This window comes from Vombatus ursinus, unplaced genomic scaffold (genome assembly GCF_900497805.2).
Source record: "Vombatus ursinus unplaced genomic scaffold, bare-nosed wombat genome assembly UNPS02009205.1, whole genome shotgun sequence".
In the NCBI taxonomy this organism is placed as follows: Eukaryota; Metazoa; Chordata; class Mammalia; order Diprotodontia; family Vombatidae; genus Vombatus; species Vombatus ursinus.
Window position 1 is genome coordinate 62,504,924 of NW_020948983.1, and position 24,193 is coordinate 62,529,116.

The following is a 24,193-nucleotide window of genomic DNA, read 5'->3' on the forward strand; positions in this document are numbered from 1 at the left end:
GTCCTCTCGTTTTGGAAAAGGACACTGCATGATAAATAGAAATGCATAGAACTATTCACTCTCCCAGAAAATCTATGGGCAAGCAGGTCATCATTCATTCATGCACGCATGCATACATTCATCTAACAAACATTTACTATACAGAGAGTCCTTAAAGTCTCAGTGCAATTTTAAGCTGGTAAAGCTTAAAACTTTAAGCCACTAAATTAAAATTTAAATTAATACTTTGATGTCAACTTTGAAAAATGGAAAACCCCAGGAATCTTTGTCTGACCCTGTGTTGTTGATTTTTTTTCAGCAATAATTGGATAAAAAACATGTTTTTCAAATGTACAAATGGCACTGAACTGAAAGGAAGGGATAGCTAACTGGATAACAAAATTTTAATTAAATTTTTAACAATTAAAGCTTAAAACCTGGACTACGATTTTGGGACATCTTATTTATTGGACATTTATAGAACACCTACAGCATATGAGGTATTGTGCTAGGTGTGGTAAGTTTATACACAGATGAGTAAGCCCTGGTAATTGTCTTGATGAAATATCCAGTCCAGCAGGGGAAACAAAGTGTGTACAGAAGAGATTGTAGCCTTTGGTACTTCGATCGGCCCGGGACTTCGATGATGTCGTTACTTCCTCAATCAATATATGGTGCGGCTCATCTATTTCTCATCCATGTTTCTTAACCACATTTGTTCTTTCTTTTTTAAAAGTAGAGGTTAATGAATGCATTTGGTTTTTAATATGTTATTTTTGTATTCCTATCCATACCCTAGAAATCAATCCTTCCTTGTAACCAAGAAAACCATTAAGTGAAAACAACCAATATATGTAACATTGTGTGCTCTTGCACACAGACTCCTATCTTCTGCCAAGAGGAAGAAAGTATGTTTCATTATCAGTTCTCTGGCACCATTATTGGTTTTGCAAGAATTCAGAGTTTGGCTTCCTTATAGTGACCTTGCACTATCCTATGCTTGTCTTGTCTATGTTGTCTTGATTGTCTTTCATTCTGAAACAGTTCATGCTTGTTTTTTTGTGTTTCTTGCTATAGCTTTCTATAAATTCTCCATGGAGGAACTATCCAATGTATTGGAGGTCTTTCTCTGGTTCTTTTTAATATTTGCTAAGTATCAGTGAAGCACCTGGCTTCTCCATCTGTTATCCTTTATTCTTGCTACACAACTGGGGTCATGCTACTGTCCCTCATACTCACTGCCCTGGGTCATCCTATGTCTCCTGTCCCAGGTGACCTCATCAGGTTGTTTTCTGATAACTGGTTGTTGTGGAGCTGCCAGAATTTGGAGTATAATCATTGTGACCTATTTTGGGGCAATCTTGTTGCTCTAAGAACCTAACAGGAAGCCCTTGAAGTTCCTGGAATTATTAAATTCTGTACCGCCCCACCAATTCTTCAAAGTTCTGGAGGAGGGGACGCCCTCTCCATGGTAATGCTGGTATTATTCATTCCCTGTACCCCAGGCCATTCTGTTTCCTTTCTCTCTCCTCCAATCAGGCAGTCTTCCTCCTCCCTAGGAGGAGCACAGAAACCTATAATTCAGATATGTTGTGAAAGATAAAATCTTATCTTCCAGTTTGTCATCACCATTCTTTCTGTTGCCATAGGGCTGCATGAAGGAGTTACCAGGACCCTGGTGATTATCCTAGGTCTGTATACAGTCTGTCTCACAGAAGGCCCAATGTGATGCGAGGGCTCACCAACTTTCCACTTGCTCTGGCATGTGCTGACTGAGGTGGTTCTCTCTCCTGCTCAACCACTGGATCATTTCATTCCAGTTTCTAGTTGTAAAAAAGCATTTGTGATAGCCAGATGTGATATTTAGCAATCCACAGGCTTTTCTTTTCTTTATTTTCTTGATTATGAACCATGTTTTCCAATGTATTTTCCCATTCCCCCTATTCCCTCTTTCAAATTGAAATCATAAAATGTTAAGACATAGCTTGGTTTTACTTAGAAGAATGTATCAAGTTCTTCACTCAGTTTCTTTCCTGCTTCATCTTTTGCCATCCAGGTTAGTGAATGAACTGCAGTTAACTTCATGTCAGAATTTTAGCTTATAGTGTAAGGTAGATAGCATTTTTCATCATGAATCCTTTGGAACTGTCTTTGATCATTGCATTAATCAGAGTAGCGAAGTCTATCAGAGTTGATCATCATTACAACATTGCTGTTACTGTGTACAATGATCTCCTGGTTCTATTCACTTCATTTTGTATCAGTTCACATAGATCTTGTATTTTTTCTGAAATCACCCTCCTGGTCATTTCTTAGAGCACAATATTATTCCTTCACAATCATATGCCACAACTTGTTCCACTATCCACCAATTGAAGAATATGCCCTCAATTTCTAATTCTTTGCCACCAGAAAAAGAGTTGCTATAAATCTTTTATACATATAGATCTTTTCCTTTTTCTTTGATCCCTTTGGGGTACAGACCTAGTAGTGGTATTGCTGGGTCAAAGGTTACATACAGTTTCATAGCCCTTTGGATGTAGTTCCAAATTGTTCTCCAGAATTATTGGATCAGTTCACAACTCTACCAATAGTGCATTAGTGTCCCTATTCTTCCACATTCCCCCTAGCATTTGCCATTTTCCTTTTCTGTCGTATAAGCCAATGAGATCAGTTTGAGGTGGTACTTCAGAGTTGTTTTAATTTGCATTTCTCTAATTATTAATAATTAAAGAATTTTTATATGACTATAGATAGCTTTGATTTCTTCTGAAAACTGCTTGCTTGTATCTTGTGACTTTTTATCAACTGGGGAATAGTTCTTATTTTTTATATAAATTTGACTCAATTCCCTACATATTTGAGAAATGAGACCTTTATCAGAGACACTTGCTATAAAAGTTTTTGATATTACTTCATTGCCTATGGTTCCTTTCAGCAAAATATAGCTTCCCTGATTATCTTTTTAATTAGGTCTATTTTTGCTTTTGCTTTGTCTGAGATCATGGTAGCTACCACTGTCCCCCCCCCCCCCCCCTTTTTAAATCAGCTAAAGTATAACAGGTTCTGCTCTAGCTCCTATTTTAACTCTCTATGTGTCTTTCTGTTTCAAATGTGTTTCTTGTAAATGGCATACTATTAGAGTCTGGTTTCTAAGCCATTCTACTATCTGCCTCTGTTTTATGGGTGATTTAATCTCATTCACATCCACAGTTATGATGCCTATCTCTGTAGTTCCCTCCATCCTATTTTCTTCTGTTTATCCTTCTCTCTCTTTATCCTGTCTCTCCTCAAAAGTCTGTTCTGCTTCTGACCACTGTCCCCCTTAATCCACCCTTCTTTTTATTACTACTTCTCCCTTTCTCTTATCCTCTTCCTTTCTTACCTACCTTTTGGGTAAGGTAGATTTCTACACCCAACTGAATGTATGTATGTGTGTGTGTATTTCTGTGTGTCTATTCTTCCCTCTTTGAACCAATTCCAATGAGGGTGGGATTCAAGAATAGTCCTTCGCCCCCCAACCATTTTCCTCTCCACTGTAAAAGTTCTTCCTTGTGTGCCTCTTTGATGTGAGATAATGCCCCTCCCCATTCTTTCTCTCCCTTCCTCCAGTGCATCCCTCTTCTTCACCCCTTCACAACCAGGTCCTCTGTCTATGTAGGCTCCTTCTAATTGCACTAATGATGATAGGACATATATATGTATGTATACATACATATATATATAATTTTTCCCACCTAGGAATATAAACATTTTAATCTTATTAAGTCCCTTATGATTTTTCTTTCATGTTTACCTTTTTATGCTTCTCTTGAGTATTGTGTTTTAATGTGAATTGTTTTTGTTCAGCTCTAGCATCTTCCTCAGGAATGCTTGAAAGTACTCTATTTCATTAAATATGCACCCCCCCTCCCACCCCAGAAAAGCATTATATTCAGTTTTGCTGGATATGTTATTCTTAGTTGTAATCCTAGATCCTTTGCCTTCTGGAATATCATATTACAAGCCCTCCACTTCTATAACATGGAAGCTCCTAAATCTTGTGTGATACTAACTGTGACTCCATAATATTTGAATAACTTATTTCTGGTTGCTTGAAATTTTTCTGTTTGATCTAGAAACTCTGGAATTTGTTATAATATTACTGGGAGTTTTCATTTTGGGATCTCTTTCAGGAGGTAGTCAGTAGATTTTTCACTTTTCTATTTTATCTTATAGTTCTAGGATATTGGGACTGTTTTCCTTCATACTTTCTTGAAATATAATGCCTACACTCCATTTGTGAACATGGCTTTCAGGTAGTCCAGTAATTCTTGAATTACCTCTCCTTGATCTATTATTCCAGATCAGTTGTTTTTCCAGTGAGATGTTTCCCATTTTTTTTCCTATTTTTTATTTTTTGACTTTGTTTGATTATTTCTTGATGTCTCATGGAATCATTAGCTTCCACTTCCCAATTTTAATTTTTAAGGAATTATTTTCTTTGGCAAGTATTTCTTTTTCATGTGGCCAATTCTACTTTTAAAGGAGTTCTTTTCTTCAGCAAATTTTTTGTGCCTCTTACTAAACTTTTCATAATTTTCTTGTATCACTCTAATTTCTTTTCCTAATTTTCCCTCTATCATTCTAATGTCTTTCCTTAAGTTTTCCAGGAAGTCTTGTTGGGCTTGTGTCCAATTTGCATCATTTTCTTTGAGGCTTTGCTTGTAGCTGTTTTCACATTATTATCTTCTTCTGTTATGTCTTGATCTTCTCTGCCTTCACAGCAGCTTTTTATGTCAGGTTCTTTATGGTCAGGGTTTTTTTTTTTTAATTAAAAATATTTATTTACTTTTAGTTTTCAACATTCACTTTTACAAGATTTTGAGTGCCAAATTTTCTCCCTCCCCTGCTTCTTCCTCCTCCCCTCCCCAAAACAGCATGTAATCTGATATAGGCTATACATGTACAATTCTGTTAAACATATTTCCACATTAGTTGTGTTGTGAAAGAAGAATCAGAACAAAATGGAAAAACCACGAGAAAGAAACAAAAAGAGAAAATAATATGCTTTTATCTGCATTCAGACTCCATATTTCTTTCTCTGGATGTGAATAACATTTTCCATCATGAGTCTTTTGGAATTGTCTTAGATCATTGTATTGCTGAGAAGAGCTAAACCTATCAAAGTTGGTCATCGCATAATGTTGCTATTACTGTGTATAATTTTCACTTCACTCAGTATCAGGTAATGTAAGTCTTTCCAGGTTTTTCTGAAGTCTACTTGCTCATCATTTCTGATAGAACAATAGTATTCCATTACATTCATATACCACAACTTGGTCAGCCATTCCCCAATTGATGAGCATCTCCTCAATTTCCAATTTTTTACCACCGCAAAAAGAGCTGCTATAAATATTTTTGTACATGTAGGTCCTTTTCCCTTTTTTATGATCTCTTTGGGATACAGAACTAGTAGTGGTATTGTTGGATCAAAGGGTATGCACAATTTTATAGCCCTTTGGGCATAATTCCAAATTGCTCTCCAGAATGGTTGGATCAGTTCACAACTCCACCAACAATGCATTAGTGTTCCAGTTTTCCCACATCTTCTGCAACATTTATCATTTTCTTTTTTTTTTGTCATATTAGCCAATCTGTTAGGTGTGAGGTGGTACCTCAGAGTTGTTTTAATTTGCATTTCTCTAATCAATAGTGATTTAGAGCATTTTTTCATATAAGTATAGATAGCTTTATTACTTCATCTGAAAATTGCCTGTTCATATCCTTTGACCATTTATCATTTGGGGAATGATGTTTGCTTATTTTTTTCTAGCCTATTTCTGAACTTTGAACTTTTTACTATAGTAAATTTGATCTTTACTCACATGGGGGTGAGGAGGCACTCTCCAAAGTTTCAGCCTTTTTTGTGCTGCTATTTTCAGAACTGGTTCTGGGGATCTGCAAGTTTTTGGTGCTTCCAAGGTGATATAATCGGGGAGAGGTATGGTCACTGATCTTATCTCAACCTGATCTTTGACTAGGAAGGGTTCCTGCTCCCTTGTATCTAAAAGCACTTTGTGCTCCTCTCTGCCCTAGAACTGTAGGCAGGGCTCCTGCTCCCTTGTGACCAAGCAGAAGTGCTCTTCTCTGCTCCCAGCACTGTGTATGAGTAATGGAGTTGCCAGACAGCATCAGGTCCTGCACCCAGGGTCAGCTCAGGGTCCCTCATCTCTTTCTGACCAGTTGTACAACCTCCTTACCTAGCTGGCTGAAAGCTCTTAAAGCTGCTGCTGTTACAGCTGCCTCCAAGGCCCATCCCTGGCATTGCCCGAGCTGTGCTTGCCCCCACCTTAGTGTCACAGACCTCTCCTGCCGACCTCCTAAGTTGTCTTGGACTGGAAAAAATGTCTCACCCTGACCTCCAGAATTCAATTTGATGAGTTATTTTAAAGCTGTTTGGAGGGGAATGTTCAGGCTACTTTTTTCAATTGAGCTTCTGTGTGTAAAAGTTTTAGCCCAAGCTTGTTACATTTTAGTAGGATAAATACTTTATGAGTTTAGAGGTCAATCTTGGATCTAACACATCGGTAGAAAAGAATAAAACAGATACTATGGATGGAGATGAGCATTTGGTACCCTGGTATCCTTATTAGTGAGAGCTCATTTTCCCTCTGGTATCTATTTACAAGAGCATCATTGTGGTACACCTACTTGGCAGAGTCATTTTTTAATTCTATTTCTCTGCTACATTTGGGCATTTTTCAGTATCCCTTCTAGATTGTCCACCAAGGAATGATGACTGAAAGACCAGGTGGGTCATAGGCTGTGGCTTCATAACCAAACCCGGTTACTAGTTTCAGACTTTATGTGGGATCTTGAGAGAACAGAGAAAAGGTGAGGTGCCCATCCAGTAGGGAACTCATGTATTAACAGAAAGAAGAAGGTTAACTTTTTATTCCTGTCAAACAGATTGTTAACAGGAAAATGCAGCTTTTAAAAGTTATTTTGGTTTCAGAGATCACGTGTATAGTCAAGTCATACTGTATACCAATGCCAGGCTAATTTTCCTTAAATATTGCTTTTTACCATGTTACTCCCCTGCTTATTACTATTTTAATGAGTTTTTTAAATGAGTTGAATAAGATGACTCCTAAGGTTTAGTCTATCTCTAAATCCTAAAATTCCCCGAATGTCTTATCAAATGTACACTTTCATGATTTTCACGGTTATGGAAGGTCTGGCTCCCCATCCACCTGGCTTTATTTTCCATTGCTTTCTAACACAAATCTGCTGCATTAGCTAGACTATTTTACTATCATCTCCTTATTTAAAATGCTCATTTCTCCCTCTGAACCTTTGCTTATTCTGTTGCCACAACCTGGAATCTCTCTTTACTTCTCTCCAACTTTGCCAAATCCTACATATTCTTTGAAGACCAAGTTAAGTCCCATTTCTTATGTTAAGACTTTTCTCATAATGCCAGGCCATAGTGATATTTGTCTGCTTTCATTCCTTTGGTATTTATTGTCTATGATACCAATAGTGTTTTGTTATACCTCTCCATTCCAGTGGATGTGTGATCTCAATGATGTGGGCATTTACCTCTTATGGTATAAATTGTACCCCTTCATCCCTGCCAATCCTGTGACATCCTTGTGCATGATCTTCCGTAAATCTGCCACAAGGAATCTACCTAGTGTGTTAGGGGTCTTAGTAGAGTTCTCTTGATGTTGGTTGGATGCTAATGAAGCTTTTAGGCAGTGGATCAATTCTCTTTTACTCTTGTTATGTGGCAGACCCAGGACCATTTTTTTTTCCTGGTCATTCATTTCTTCAACAATATTCTCTTCTTTACTTCTTCTGAATAGTTATTTTTTCTAATATGTACTTTGTTTTACTAGTATGTATGTATAGCTCTCTCTCTCTCTCTCTCTCTCATGTTTGTGATAATCCTATTTTTTTCCCCACTGGTTATTTCATGCATGTGCATCCACTTGCTGTAACTAGATTGTAGGCTATGGGCAAGGACAATGTCTTATATATCTCTCCTATGTCATTAGGCACAGTGCTCAATAAGTTATTGATTGGTTGATCATAGTCTGAGCCTGGTATCTAATAAGTGTTAAATGTCAAGTCTTGTCATATCTACCTTTATAAGATCTCTCATGTAATCTAATCCAATAAACATTTATTAAGCACCTAAGAAAACAGTCTCTGCCCACGAGGAGTTTACAATATAATGGGAGGAGACAACACCAAAAAGAGGAGGGAGGGGATGGAGCACACCAGGCCACACCTGGCACGGAGGCATCTTGTTCCATGGAGTTGAAAAAACCAGGGAGGGCAGCAGATGCAAAGTGGAGTAAGTCCCAAAGTTCACTATCTGCCCCCTATAAAGAAAGGCATTGGGAGGAGTTTGGTGCTCTATCCTCCACCTTTCCAATCAGAGGGAAAAGAGGCTGAGGTAGGTGATGTCAATCAAGGCTTGAGTTAGCAGCATGGTGATAGGATTAAAGGTGATGAGCTTGATCTGGAAGGGACGTCCTGTTGTGTGGAGTTGAAAAAAAAATCAGGCAGTGGATGGAGAGTGGAGATAAGTTCATATTTTTTTTTTAAAGGGCAGTTGGGGGTTAAGTGATTTGCCCAGGGTCACACAGCTAGTAAGTGTCAAGAGCTTGGTCTGAGGCCGGTTTTGAACTCAGGTCCTCCTGACTTCAGGGCCAGTGCTCTATCCACTACACCACCTAGCTGCCCCAAGAGTGGAGATATATAACATCTATATCTATACCTACAGCAGCTAGATGGTACAGTAGATAGAATGCTGGGCCTGGGGTCAGTAAGACTAATCCAGTTCAAATTCAGCCTCATACACTTACTAGTTGGGTGACCCTGGGCAAGTCACTTAACCCTGTTTGCCTCAGTTTTCTCATCTGTAAAATGAGCCGGAGAAGGAAATGACAAACTATTCCAGTATCTTTGTCAAGAAAATCCCAAAAAGGGTCATGAAATAACTAAAAAAATGACTAAATAAAAAAATCTATATTTCTATCTATCATGTAACATTTCTACTCACACAGCCATCACCCTATTGAGGTCCTCATCACCTCTCTCACTCAGATTATTACAATGGCCTTCTAAAGGTTTTAACTCTCCCTACTCCAATCCATCCCTTATGCAACTGCCAAAATGATTTTCCTAAAACACAGATCTGACCCTGTCATCCTCTATTCAATGAATTTCAGTGGTTCTCGTTATATTTAGAATCATTTCAAAGCTTCTGCCAGGCGTTTAAAGCTCTTCACAATCTCTCTCCTTCCTACCTTTGCAGTCTTTGCTCTCCTCCAGACATTTCATAATGTTCATTCCTGCCTCTAAACATTTGCTCATCTTATTACTCCAACTTGAAATCTCTCTCTACTTCCTCCTACTTAGCTACATCCTATGCCTTCTTTAAGGCTCAATTTAAATCCCATTTTTCATATAAAGCTTTTTATCCTCCTCAAAATACAGGGTCACAGTGACAGCTTACTATGATGATGCTTCATGTCCTTTCTCTGGGCCTCTGCACTCGTCTTCTCCTCATGTCTGGAATGCTCTTCCTCCTCACTCTTGCCTCTTAGAATCTATAGCTTCTTTCAAGATGCTACTCCAGTGCTATTTTCTGCAGGAGGCCTTTCTTGGGCTTTCCAGACACTACAGCCTTCTCTTCTAAAGCTACCTTCCATTTACTCTATATGTACCTTATTCACCTGTGACTCCAAGAAGTCATAGCATGCACAGCAGCCACACCCTGGTAAAATCATTTTTGCAGGCAGGTTAACCAGGTTGAGGGTAACCAACAGGCCTCAAAACTTGTTGGTGATTTAGGGGGATGTCCACCTCAGCATATGAAGTCTTCCCTCAGCAGAATGGGAGGATGAGAACAATTTGTTCCAATGGCTATGGAGGGCACAGCAGACACCATGGAGAGCTTAGAGCTTGGTTAGGCATTGATGACGCCAAGGTCATGCATCCTGGGCCATTGCCAGTCATCTTGACTTTTGTCTTGCCACTGGATTTTGATGACTCTGGAAGGGAGAATGAAGCTGACAACTTCCCATGACTCTGCCTGACTTAAATCCAATTTATGGGCAAGTCAGAACATCACTTCGTGATGTCATCGGTCCTCTTCAAATAACAAACAGCAACTTATACATATCTCTATATATTGCCTCCTGCATTAAAATGGAAGCTCCCTGAGATCAGGGACTATTTTCATCTTTCTTTGTACCCCGGGATTTAACATGGCAGCTATGTGCAGTGGATAGAGTACTAGACCTGGAGTCAGGAAGACTCATCTTCCTGGTTTTAAATCTGGCTGCAGATCCTTACTAGCTGCATGACCCTGGGCAAGTCACTTGTTTGCTTTAGTTCTTCATCTGTAAAATGAGTTGCTGAAAGAAATGGCAAACCACTCCAGTATGTTTGCCAAGAGAACTTGAAATGGGATCGGGAAGAGTCAGACATGACTGAAGCAATTGAACAACAACAACAACAACAAAGCACTTACCACAGTGCCTGGCTTATAGTAAGTGCTTAATAAAAGCTTTTTTCATTGATTGATTGATTGGTAGGTGACAGTCATCTGACCAGAAAATTGAGCTTGTCTTATTGCATATTTAGTATCCAGTCAAGGGCAAGAGAATAACTCTCTTATTTCAGTCTTATAAAATTACTTTCAGTTTACAGTTTTTGAATTGTTTCCTCATAAATGGATATCATTGAACCTTCTGGAAAAGCCTCAGGATATTCAGAGGCTTCAGTGGAGTATTTTTAGCACTTGCTGGCACCCTTAGGCATCACAAAAGGTCGTTCTTTTTTTGCCAACCTTTATAATTCCAAATAGGGTTTGAATCTCCTGCTCATTTATTTCTTTCTAAAACATTTCGCTTTTTGAAGCTTATGTGTGTCTCCTTAAAAAAAAATCACCCCTTTGAAAATGTGTCCAGTTTAAAATTAGGAAAAACCATGAAGAAACTAAGAACATCCTTTTCTTCTGCCTAGGCCGCACGTTCTCCAGAGAAGGGCTTGTTTTTGGTGTGTTTTTTGTCATGTTGGACTTGGAATCAGGAAGATGTGAATTTAAATTCCACTTTAGACACTAAGCTAGGTGATCCTGGGTAAAGTCACCCCAGCTGAATCTCTATGAACTCAGGTGTAAAAGGGTAATAACAATAGCACCTACATACCAGAGGTGGTCTTTTGTAAAAACAAAACAGAACTTTAATCTTATGTAATTAAAACTACCCATTCATCTTCTGTGATCCTATCTTTCATTTGATTATGGATTCTTCCCTCTAGATCTAAAAAGTAAGTTCTTTCATTTGATTATGGATTCTTCCCTCTAGATCTAAAAAGTAAGTTCTTTCATTTGATTATGGTTTCTTCCCTCTAGATCTAAAAAGTAAGTTCTTCTTTACTCTTTAACTTCTTTATGACATGGACTTTTATATTTAAATCATATCTCTTTTTGTAGCTTATCTTATTACGTGTTGTGAGGTTTTAGACTAAATCTAATTTCTACCAGTTTGCTATCCAGTTTTCATAGCAGTTTTTGTCAAATAGTGAGCCCTTACCTTAGGAAGCTGTTTTCTTTGGGTTTATGGAATACCAGACTACTAGGTTCATTTACTTCTGTGTATTCACAAGAGTTGTTGTGAGGACCAAATGAGGTAATATCTAAGGCATTTTACAAAGCTTAAAGCTCTATGAAAATGCTAACTATTAAAGATAATAGTGATAATAATACTTTTTTGTCTTTTCATTGCCAGTCGCAATCACAGTGCCTCCTTGCATATAAAAGATGCTTAATAAATTTATTGAATTGAATCTTTCTTCTGAAATTCTGCATTTGTTGTAAGGACTCAGGGATCAGCTTTTTTTTTTTTCACCTTGGTTGATTTATTTTTATTTTCCCTAAAGGGAGTTCCTGAGAATCTAGATGCAGAAGATTAGGCCATTATCTATTTTGCATTTCTTTCATTCTTATTTCTTTCCATCTGATGGAGTTAGTTCCTACCAAGCTTCCCACAAGATGCTTTCCTGTGTTATTAAATATCTTACAATTGAGGAGTGTCACTTCTCATAAACCAGCTATGGAATTCTTCTGGGTCCTGAGGGCCTTTCAATTTAATTGGCTCAGCTGGCATAGTTGATACTGTTCAGCACTATAGAGTTAGAGGTTGAGTGAAAAGGTCTATGGGCAGCCGTAGCTATTTCCCAGTTGTTTATGGGGGCAGTGAACCTAAGTGTTTCACCAGATATTCACAGTTATCCCCACTTGCATATGTAAGTGAAAGGGCTGGGATTATTAACTTCTCCAGATACTGAGAATTATCACAGTTGCCTGTCTTGGCTACTTTGAGCAATCATCTTAAAAAAAAAATTCATTGATGACTTTTGTTCGTACATTTCTGGATATATTCCACCATCGCCACCTTCCACATCCCTCATCCCTGCCCTGCCCCACTCAAACCCTCTTTAGTAACAAAGGAAAAATCAGTTATGCAAAAATAGCTGGTGAGAGGCCGTGTGGCCTCATGGAAAGAGAATTTAATTCTGAGTCAGAAAGACCAGGGCTCAAGTCTTATCTCTGACATATATTGGAGATGTGATTTTGCACGTCACTTAACTTTCTAGCGCCCCAGGCAACTTTTTAAGTAAGAGAACAAGTGGCAACCTGTGTTAGTAAAGGGAGTTTCTTTATTCCCAAAACAATAAAATCATATCCTTCCCAAAAATGGAAAAAAAAACCAACTAGCACTGATCTTGTTATTTGGTCATTTCAGTTGTGTCTGACTCTTCATGACTCCATTTGGTGTTTTCTTGGCAAGGATGCTGGAGTGGTTTGCCATTTCCTTCTCTAGCTCATTTTACAGATGAGGAAAATGAGGCAGAGTTAAGTGACTTGCCTAGGGTCACACAGCTAGTAAATATCTGAGGCTAGATTTAAACTCAGGAAGATAAGATTTTCTGATTTTAGGCCCAGTAATCTATCCACTGCTCCACCTAACTGTCCAAGTAGTGACCTTACCTGATGATAAAGGCAACATTCTTCCCTGGTAGTTTTCCCTGTTGTTGTTTGTCTTTATTTTGGAAGAGCCAATGACATCGGGAGAGTGACAAGAGTTATGTTGACTTGCCTGTGAATTGGATTTCCCCCAGGAGGCAAAGTGGTAAAAGCAACTAGTTCTTAAATCAGAAATTGAAATCCCAAATCACTTAACAATTTCCCCTACCTCAGTTTCCTCATTTTCAAAATAAGAGTGTGAAATTAGAGGGCTTTTGAGATTCTTTTCAGCTCTGTATCTGTGCTCCTGTGATGTCACTGTTGAAAGGAGGGATATATTCTTTTTTTTTAACCATCATTTAGATTGGTTATTACTCCACATATGGCTTTATTTTAGTGTTCTGTGCATTTATATTATTGTAGTTATTGCTATGCCCTGTTAAATGATGAGGACCTTGCCTCCTACTTTATTACCAAAATTGAAGCTATTCAGTGTGAAATCCCTCATTTCTCCTCTTCATCCCCAAATCCCTTGATATCCTGTCAACATCTCTTCTTTTCCTAGTCTCTGAGATGGCCTTCCCTTCCCCTCCCCCCAAGAGTAAGTCTTCCTACATGTGTTCTTTGTCCTGTCCCCTTCTGTCTTCTCCAACAGATTGTAACCTCACTCCATATCAATTGTTTCCTTCCCTACTGTTTAAAAAAAAAAGAAAGCCCAAGTATCCTTAATCCTAAGAAAAACATAACAAAACAAAAACACACAAAGCAAACAAACAAAAATCTTTCATTTCCTTACCATCCCTTCTCATTTATCTCTCCTACTTTGCTTAGCCAAGCTTCTAGAAAAAATTGTCTATATTTTCTATGCCTCTACTTCTCTTCTTTCATTCACTTTTCATCCCTTAGAATACCTCAATACTCACCTGAAACTGTTCTTTCCGAAATTTCCTGTGGTATCTTAATTGTTAAATCTGGTGGTCTTTTTTTTCAGTCCTCATCTTTGTTACCCTATCTGCTGCACGTCACACTGTTGACTGCCCTTTCTTCCTGGATAGTCTCTCTTCTCTGGGTTTTTGGGGCACAGCTCCCTCTTATTTCCCCTACTGTTTGTCTAACCACTCCTCAGTCTGCTTTGCTTGTTGGAAATCACTATCGTGTCTCCCCCCTCTCCTGATCTCTCTGTCTCTATGTCTCTGTCTCTCCTGTTTTTCTCTCCCCCTCCCTCCCTTTTCCCTTTCCTCCTTTCTCCCTTCCCTCCTTTCTCCCTTCCCTCTGTCTTTCTCTTTCTGTCTCTGTCTCTCTCCATCTCTCTTCTTCCTTCCTTCCCTCCCTCCCCTCTGTCTCTGTCTGTCTCTGTGTGTCTGTGTCTGTCTCTGTCCCTCCTCATCATTTCCCATGGCTTTAAGTCATCGTCTCTATGCCAGTGACTCCCAAAATACAATTTGTTATCTTTTCCCCCAAATCCAACCCTTTCCCATACTTTCCTATTTCTGTTGAAGGCACCACCCTCCTTCTAGTCTGTAGGTTTATAACCTTGGTATTATCCCTAACTCCCCACTCTTCCTTACCCTTTATAACCAATCATTTGCCAGATCTTGCCATTTCTACCTTCACATCTTTCACATTCAACACCTTCTCTTTACTCATAAAGCTGCCATTTTGGTTCAGGCCCTCTGCACCTCTCACCTAGATTCTTGAAACAGCCTCCTAATGAGTCTCTCTGCCTCAAGTTTCTTGCCATTTCAGCCAATCCTGGCTACTGCTACAAAAGTGATTTACCATAAGCACAGTACTCACCAGATCATTCGCTTACTTAATAAATTCTAGTGACTTTCTATTGACTCTAGAATCAAATATGTACTCTGCTTGGCTTTTAAAGCCTTTCCAGATTTGCCCCAACCTATCTTTCAAGCCTAACTTTACATTACTACTCTTTCTTGAGGCAGCTGGTGGCACAATGGATGGAGTACTAGGCCTGAAATCAGAAAGACCTGAGTTCAAATCTGGCCTCAGATACTTACTAGTTGTATGACCCTGGGCAAGTCATTTAACCTTTTTTTCACCTCCAGTTTCCTCAAATGTAAAATGGGGGTAATAATAGCATCTATCTTGCAGAATTGTCATATCAAATGATAATATTTGTAAAAAGTATTTAGCACAGTTCTTGGCACATATTAGGGGATATATATATATATATGCTTATTATATGTGCTTATTATGTATATGCTTATTCCTTTCTGCTCTCGGCTATTCAGTCAATCTGACCTTCTCTCTCTTCACTCATGGTACTCCATTGGACTTTGTTGTGCCTTTCCATCGACTGTCTGCCATGCTTGGAACGTACCCTCTCTTCACTTCCACCTAATAGAATCCCTCTCTTAATTTAATATGCAGTTCAAGGACTATCTTCTAAGTGAAACTTTTCCTGATCCCCTCAACTATTTCTGTTTCCCCCTCAAACTATGTTGCATAAAGGACATGTACTCTGGGCTCACTCTCCCAACTGCTACTCAAACTAGCAGGTTGGGTCCCTAGACCAAGGCTGCTCCTTCCCTCAAGGTTCTAGAGGTAATCCTGAGGTATTGGGGTATTTCTCTAGTACTGTTGCTCATGGGCCACCATTCAGTGTGTTCCCTCAAATACCATCCCTAGCTACCATCTCCTCAATATTATCTATTGTGTGATTGATGCTTCAGTATAATTTTTACCAGTTGATCTCTGACTAATATCAATTATCTGATTAACATTAATTAACTTTTACAAAGTGATATTTACTGGGCAGCTAGGTGGCACGGTAGATAGAGGTCTGGGCCTAGAGTCAGGAAGACTCATCTTTCTGAGATCAAATCTGGCCCCAGACACTTATTAACTGTATTACTCTGGGTAAGTCACTTAATGCTGTTTGCCTTAGTTTCCTCATCTGTAAAATGAGCTGGAGAAGAAAATGGAAAACCACTCCAATATCTCTGCCAAGAAAACCCTAAATGGAGTCACAAAGGAGTGGACACAACTGAACAATACCAAAACTTGGAAGATATAGCAAGAATATAAATTTAAAAAACAAATAAACAAAAAAACCTAACTCTCTAAAACCACGAATCCGCTTGCTTCTACCTCATTGGTCTCTGGGAAGAGTGGATTCAAACTTAAAGTGATAAGTATCAACATTCCCTCCCCAACCCCTCCATTTCTGGTTATGGCAAGGCTGATAGTTAAATTGCTTTCTTATAGAGTTCTTGTAGAACTTTTGGCTGCTTCATCCCTGAACTGTGTCAAGCTGGTCTCTCTTCAGGACTAGCCTCTCATTGGGTTCATTTTCTGTGGCTACCGGCAGATTTTGCTACAGGCTTCAGTTGCTAGACCTTTGGGAGCTTTCGGAGTTTACAAAGCCATAACCTGGTTTATTCTATCTCTGCTGCTCATTCACCTAAAATATAAAAAAGATACACACAATTTAAACAGGAAAAGTAGCAGCACGATACTTTTACAAGCACAGAGTGACCGAAAAGGATGCAAAGAGAGGGCCTGAAACCTGTTGTTCTTCTCCACTCAAAAAACACTAGAGAGGAAAGAGTTCTTCAGTTCTTTTGAGCATTTTGTAGCCATTAAATTTGGTTCTGGATCAGCAGCCAGATTAGCAGGCTTTTAATACCACCTGCAGTAAGCTAAAAGGAAATGGTCAGGATGCTTTCACATGCTCTGCATCAGGGAGAGGGAGGTTCCCTTTCATCACACCATTTTACCAAGCCTCAATTCAATTCAATAACCATTTATGAAGTGACTACTATGTGCCAGGTACTATGCTAAGTGCTTGGGTTGCAAATAAGGAAAACAAAGACACCTGGTCTACTTTCACCTGGTTTAGTACTAACAGGACATATAGTTAATATTCCAAGGCCTGGATCCTCACTGACCTTTACCCCCATTGCATGTATTTAACTTTTTTGCATTTATTTGTATTTATCCACTTCATATTTTTTCAGATAAATTTATATGATATAAATATACTTATCACATATAGTACACATGCATTACACACATATATATATAATTTGTATCTATATATCTCCTTATTGTCTCTCCATTAAATTGTAATATTCTAGGAGGGGAGGGATTGTTTCATCTATTGTGTTTACATCCTCAGTATCTACCATAGTGTCAGGCACATTGTGGGTCTTTAATAAATATGATTGCTATTGCTATGATTGTTAAATATGATAATGATTGCTTGATAGAGACTAGACCTACACATTCATTGGTATAGGGAACTCCTAGGTGAAAAAAATTTCCTCCACTAATTCAACTTGCTACCTTCTTTGCAATTTATATTTTTAGAGAGATGCCTAGAACACTGAGAAATTAAGTGACTTGCCCAGGATGATATCTTTGTTGTTATTGTTTATATTTCATTTTGAAGAGGACCAATATCGTCATGGGGTGATATTTCACCTTACCTGTGAACTGGATTTAAGTGAGGCATAGCTGCACAAAGTCATCAGCCTCACTTTGTCTTCCAGAGTCATTGAAATCTAATGGCAGGACGAAAGTCAAATTGACTGATGATGGCCCAGGATGCAGTGGATGACCTTGGTGTCTTTGATGCCTTACCAAACTCTAAGCCACGCCCCCCTCCCCCACCCCTGCCGGAAGAGCCTACTTGAGCTGCCTTCATGGCAGTTGGAACAAATTGCTCTCATCCTCCCATTCTGCCTGGAGAAGTCTTTACCTACTTGGGGTAGACACCCTTCTAACTCATACGTTTGTGGCCTGTTGGTGACCCTCAACCTGGTTTAGCCCATCTGTCAAGATGGTTTTGCTGGTATACGTGCTATACATGCTATACATGCTACAGCTTCTTGGAGCCACAAGGGAGAGTTGAGTGCCAGGCAGACACCAAAGGTAAATGAGCAGCACTGAAAAGGGCTCAGCAAGTCCTCACACCAGAGGTGCTAGTCCTTCCTGAATACTCCCCGCCCCACCCAGGATGACATAGCTAGTATGTATAAGGGTAGGAGTTGAACTTAGTTTTTCCTGGCTTAAAAGGTGGGTGCTCAATACACTGTGCCATGATTCCCATCATCTTAAATGGTACAACTTATCTGTCACTATCTGTCTACTGGTCTATCTGTCTATCTATACTTGCTTTCTTTCTCTACTTTCTCCGGGCAAAATGAATGCTCCTATGATGCCAGGTATAATTGAGAATCTGAAGTTCGCCTTGGGACAGACATTCCAGCTGGGAAGTCCAGGGACAGGAAGGGTCCTGAATTTGGGATTGACTGAGGATTGTTATCAGTCTGACGGTTTCCCTCTTCTTGCTTCAGATATCTTAGGCTATCTGTGGAGTTGTCAGAGTTTTCTTCTGTTATTTGAAAAATTTCTAAATCAATGATACTAAAAATAATACTTTTTTGTTCTATAGGATTTGAACATAATTTTTGTCATAGAAAAATTGTGACTGCTTAGAGGCTTCTTTGATCTTCATTGGACACCAATACCTGGACATCATGATCTCCCATTTCATCATTTTTCTGAGGTGAGTGGACCTTTTATAAAGGGTCAGGGTTTTTTTTTTAATGTGTTAGTTTTATTGACTCCCCCCTCCTTGTGGTCTAATGCTTTTATATATTATAAAGTATATATTAGACCTCTTAATTGATTGGATAACTAGGGTCTTGATTCAAGGGTAGGAAAGTAGAGCTTAGAGCTATATCAAATTTGGCCTGTAAAGCTTGGATACCAGTAGGTAGTTGCAGGTGTAAGCTACCGTAAAGGCAGCTCCATTGGGGAGACTACAAAAATGGCCACCATGAGAGTGGGGGGTCTGGAGTCTTCTGTACAAAGTTTTACAAGAGGTCCTACAACTTAAATTTATGCCCCTGGGATCTATTAACCTCCAGTAATAACTCATGTGCCCTCTCTTTGAAAGGAGACCAATCCCTTGTGCCATGCTATTCCAGAGTAAGAGTTTGTTGATTAGAGGTTAGTTTTTGGGTTATGGTGGGGTGGGGTAGAAGGAGTAGGAATTAGGCAATGAAGAGTAAGATGTAGATTTGCCAGCCTGGGGAACAGGATCAGAGAGGTCGTGATTGTTACTGGTTTTGTAATCCTGCAGGAGCAATAATACAGTAGGTGGCATAGTAGATACAGTAGCGGACTTGGAGCCAGGAAGACCCCGTTCGAATCCTGATTACAGATACTTGCTAGCTGTGTAACTAAGTCATTTAACTACTTTCAACCTTTGCTTCCCCATCTGTAAAATGAGGATAAGAATAGTATCTGCTTCTCATAGTTGTTGTGAGACTAAAATGAGATAATCTATATAAAGTACTTTGTAAACTTTAAAATTATATACACAATATATTCATATATTAGCTATTATTGTTGTATTTATATGACTTGGGATACTTAGTAGGGAACCAATGTCAATCAAGAATTCTACAACAAAATCTTGAGAAAGCTAGAGTTATTACAAAGAAATTGATTAATTTCTGAGATTTCAGATAAAAATCTATGAATAGTTAAAATAATTGTTGTTCATCCTTCATTCTCCAAGAGGACCAAGGATATCAGGACAGTGATATCTTGACTTGCAAGTGGATGGGATTTAAGTGAGGCAGAGCTGTGCAGAGTCATCAGCCTCACTCTCTCCTCCAGAGTCATCAGAGTCCAGTGGCAAGACATAGGTCAAGGTGACTGGCAATAAGCCTGGATGCAGTGGGAGATCTTGGCCTTTTTGTTGAAATAACAACAACTAACATTTATATGGCAATAACCATGTGCCAGACATTGTGCTAATTGTTATACAATTAATCCTTGTGTGGATAAATTACTTTTCCTGTTTGAATACTTTTATTGTTAAACTTTCATGGTGATCCTGGAGAAGTTATTTAACTTCTTAGGTCACCCCACCCCCACCTCCCAACTCTGTAAGACCATCTCTTTCAGAGCAGATGCAGACCTACATTTGTAGGGGGAGCTTGTTTACCCTGAGTTCCCTATATCAATGAGAGAGAGAGAGAGAGAGAGAGAGAGAGAGAGAGAGAGAGAGAGAGATCAATCTGTGTACCTTCCACCTATGGAAGTGGCAATGCATCTATTCAAGATTTGCCTGAGGCTCCCGGAGGATAATCGACAATAACAACAATCACATTACTGCAGCTTTTTTGCAAGGACCTTTTCACACCAGCCCTGTGACTTGGGTAGTGCAAGTATCACTCCCATAAATAGAAAAGGGAGGGGAAAGGAGAAAACTCAGTTGCATCTGCTAAGGCAGATACCATAGAGAATAGGAGGTGGAGCATATGAAGAATGTTAGCAGGGAAGCCCAGGAATTTACCAGAGTCAGTGGCCAAGAGGGTCAACAACCAGACTCACAGATGTTTGTACAGACAATAGGTTATAAACTGACCTAGAGATCCTAACTCAAGGTAAATCTAGTTGCATAGATAGCACTGAAACTCCTGTTTAGGATATGGGAATGGAAAGGCATATGCTATTTTAAAAGAAATAAGATGAAAGGTTAGCACTGCATTTCAATAAGAAATGTTCATGAAAGTTCATGTGAGTCTTATGGATAAGTGAAGTCAAGTCAATGAGCATTTATTAAGCACTTGCTATGTCCCAGGCACCGTGCCAAGTACTAGGGATACAAAGAGGCAAAAACACAATCATGAGCTCAAGAAGCTTATGGTCTATTGGAGGAGACAACTTTTGAATAATTGTATACATACAATGTATGTATAAGCTAAATTGTAGATAATTTCAGAGGAGAAACATTAGCATTGATAGGACTGGGGAAAGTCTTTTGAAGAAGGTAGAATTTGAACTGAGAATTGAAGGAAGCCAGGAAATCCAGGAGGTAGAGATGAGGAGGGGGAGAATTCTAGGCATGGGAGATAGCCAATGAAAAGACATGAACTCTGCATATGGAATGTAGTGTTTCAGGAGCAACAAGGTGGCCAGCATCATTCTATTGTAGAGTGTATGGAAACTGAAAGAAGTGAAAGAAGACTAGAAAGGAAGGAAGGGGCCAGGTTGTGAAGGGCTTCAAAAACCAAACAGAGGATTTCCAAGTAAAAGGGAGCCATTGGAACTCATTGTGTAGGGAGGTAATATGATCAAGACCTTCACTTTAAGGTCACATTAGAAGCTGAGTCAGGGATGGTCCAAGGTCAGACTGCATTGATTTGATATTGAGATACTCATAATAAGAAAACCAATAATAAAACAATAATAAAAACAGCAATGAATGATACATAAATCAAGTTAAAGATTGCAAAATCACTTTACACTGTGGACAATAACCACAATAACCCTGTGAACTAGGTATTAAAGTTTCTATTAACACCTATTTTGTAAATGGGGAAACTGAGTCTAGAGAGATCAAGTGATTTGCCCGTGATTGAAAAACTACAAGTGTCAGAGTTAGGATTTGAGCCCAGGCCTTCCAGACTCCCAATCCAATTTCCTCTCAATGATTTAAAAAAAAAACTAAACTACATGTAAAAATAAAATAATTACGTTGTGTTAAAATACAGTATAATCTGAAGAGCAGTTAGAGTGTTTTATTTTCTTTAAATATGGTTTTGAAAAATTCTGGTCCTTTTAAGAGTTAGTGGTATCTGGCAGAGAAAAATAACTTAAGGGAACTCACAGCAGTTACTAAGGAGATGAAATGTATGAAAATTCAGCATTGATCAAAAAGGAATTGGGAGGATCAATGCCAGTGAAGCTGAGACACTCCTACTCAAATAAAAAAGGCAGGTTAAGGCTTTGGAATGCTAGCTTCCAGGGAAGCCCCTGACAGGAAAAGAAAAAAAAACGACAATAACAACAAAAAGCATTTATAGGGATTCACATTCCTGATGGGAAGGCACATGGTGTGACCCTGATCTCTTTGTAGCTTTTGCCAAGCCATGTGGAAAAGAAAGCCAGTTTTTCTCTTCTGTATATACACAGAGAGGAATTGAATAAATAGTTAGCCAGATTGCTCTCTGTTAGCAGTCTATGGCAACTCAAATACTCTGTTACACCTTATAGCAGAAGAACGGTAACCAAATACTAGGAAGTATTGGTGTTGAATTTAGGATAGAGGTTCAGGTACTCAGGTCTGAAGGAAGGCCATGATGGATGAAGTAGGCATAGCTAACTTATTCTTGTGGGTGATTTCAAAAAATAATTTGTAAGAGGAGCAATGCCTCACTTATCTAGAGGTCACTGATTCAATAGCCTCCACTATTCAGAACACAGCTAAGATTCAGAAAGCAAGTTTTTTCTTTAGAGTTCCTAAGTAGCCAAAGTGGATAACAGTAATTTAAATGTATATTTGTATAGTACTATAGTGTTTTTCAGTGTGCTATCATATACCTTATCTCATCTGATTCTTACAACTCTGCGAGACAGGCAGGATGTTTTATAGATGAGGACACTGAGTAAGAAGAAACTTGGGCTTGCTTTAGGCCACATGATTTGTCATGAGGAGAGCCAGAACTAAGATTCCTGTCTTCTGACACTCATTCTTTTTGCTACATACAATTAAGCTGCTTTTCAAATAAAACATTAAAGCTTATGTACTTTACTCATAGACAGTCTCCCAGGTCCTATTTCAGAGCCCATTTACTTGCAGTTTAGATAGCGTACTAATAATGTAGGTTATCTGGTTTTTCAACCCACTGTAGATTAGAGGGGGAGGAGGTAGGGGGAATTCTAGAGTTAGGCACCTTGATTTGAGCCAAAATTGCTTATAGATAGTTTAGAAATGAAGGAGGAGACAGTATCAAAATCAGACACAATTCATGACATGTGGCCACCTAGGACCATTTAATTTAAGGGAATTTAACTCTATAAACTCCAGGAAGTCATTATATTATAGCAGGATATGGTAATTGGTGGTCATAATGATAACCCTGAGTTATCAAGGAAAGATGAATGGTAAATATGCTGTATTTAACAAGGAAGGGATGTGCATAATCCATTTTAGAACAAACTGCATCATAATATGGTTTGAAGGTTAAAGAGATGAGTTTTGGTTATTTGGAAAATTTATTTACGTAAGACAGTCAGTCAATAAGTATTTATTAAGTGTGCCAGGCACTGTGCTAAGTGCTGTGGATACAAAGATAAGAAAAAGACAGTCCCTGCTTATAGGGAACTCACAGTGTAATGGAAGAGTCAAAATGCAAACAGCTATGTATAAATAAGATTTATACTAGATAAATTGGAGACACTCAACAGAAGAAAGGCACTCACATTTAGGGGGATCAGGAAAAGTTTCTTGCAGAGAGAATTTTAAGTGTGGGAGACTACCAGTGAAAATGCCCAGAGTTGGCAGATGGAGTAATCTTATTCAAGGAACAGCAGTGGTCAGAGAAGTAGGTGGAGAACTAGGAGAGAGGAGCTTTAACAAAAAACTAGAGAGAAGAGATTATCAAAAAGAAGGTGATCAACAGTGTCAAAGGTTGCAGAGATGTCAAGAAGGATGAGGACCGAGGAAAGACTATTAGATTTTACAATTAAGAAATCACTCATATTTTTTTTTCAGTTGAATGATGATGTCGGAAGCCCCAGTGTAGAGGATTCAGAAGACAGTGAAAGGAAATGGCCTTTTCAAGGAGTTTAGTGACAATAGGGAGGAGAGATATGGGAGGATAGCTAGTGGGAATGGATGGATCAAATGAACATTTTTTAAAAGTGGGGGAGGCATGAGCAAGGGAGTGTGGAAGGCCAGTAAACAGGGAGAAATTGAAGACAAATGAGAAATTAGGGATAACAAGGGTGAAATCTGCTGGAGAAGATGGAATAGAATAGATTCAACAGATATTTATTAAGCATGTATTACACTATGCAGCATGACTAGAAGATAGAGTGGTAGATTTTAACTCAAGGAATGTTGGGGTTCAAGTCATGCCTCCGACATTTACTAGCTATATGACCATGGACAAATCTTACAGCTTCCTCGCCATATTACTGTAAATTATATAATAAACTTTTTGCTCCTGAGGTAACACTGAGACTTATCTACTAAATATGGCTAGATTGCAATCTGTTTGGTTGAAGAAGTACCCACACTGAAGAAATTACAGATTCTTCACATATCCTTGACATATGTGGAACACTGTAGTAGACACAGAGGGAGGTTAGATGAGACATTGGTCTTATAGTACAAAGAGAACTGGATGTGGA

General features: G+C 38.8%; 1 protein-coding gene across 4 annotated transcripts in view; it reads left to right on the forward strand.

Moving 5' to 3' along the window:
• THSD4 (thrombospondin type 1 domain containing 4) overlaps window positions 1–24,193 on the forward strand; it is an 865,877-nt gene that overhangs the window by 38,121 nt on the left and 803,563 nt on the right. For all 4 annotated transcript variants that reach the window (XM_027852227.1, XM_027852225.1, XM_027852228.1 and 1 more), the window contains one exon: window positions 18,432–18,545. Coding sequence is in view for 3 of the 4 variants with exons in the window: in XM_027852225.1 (XP_027708026.1) it covers window positions 18,517–18,545 (29 nt within the window). In the remaining variant the exon portion in view is untranslated. The remainder of the gene's footprint in view (window positions 1–18,431; window positions 18,546–24,193) is intronic.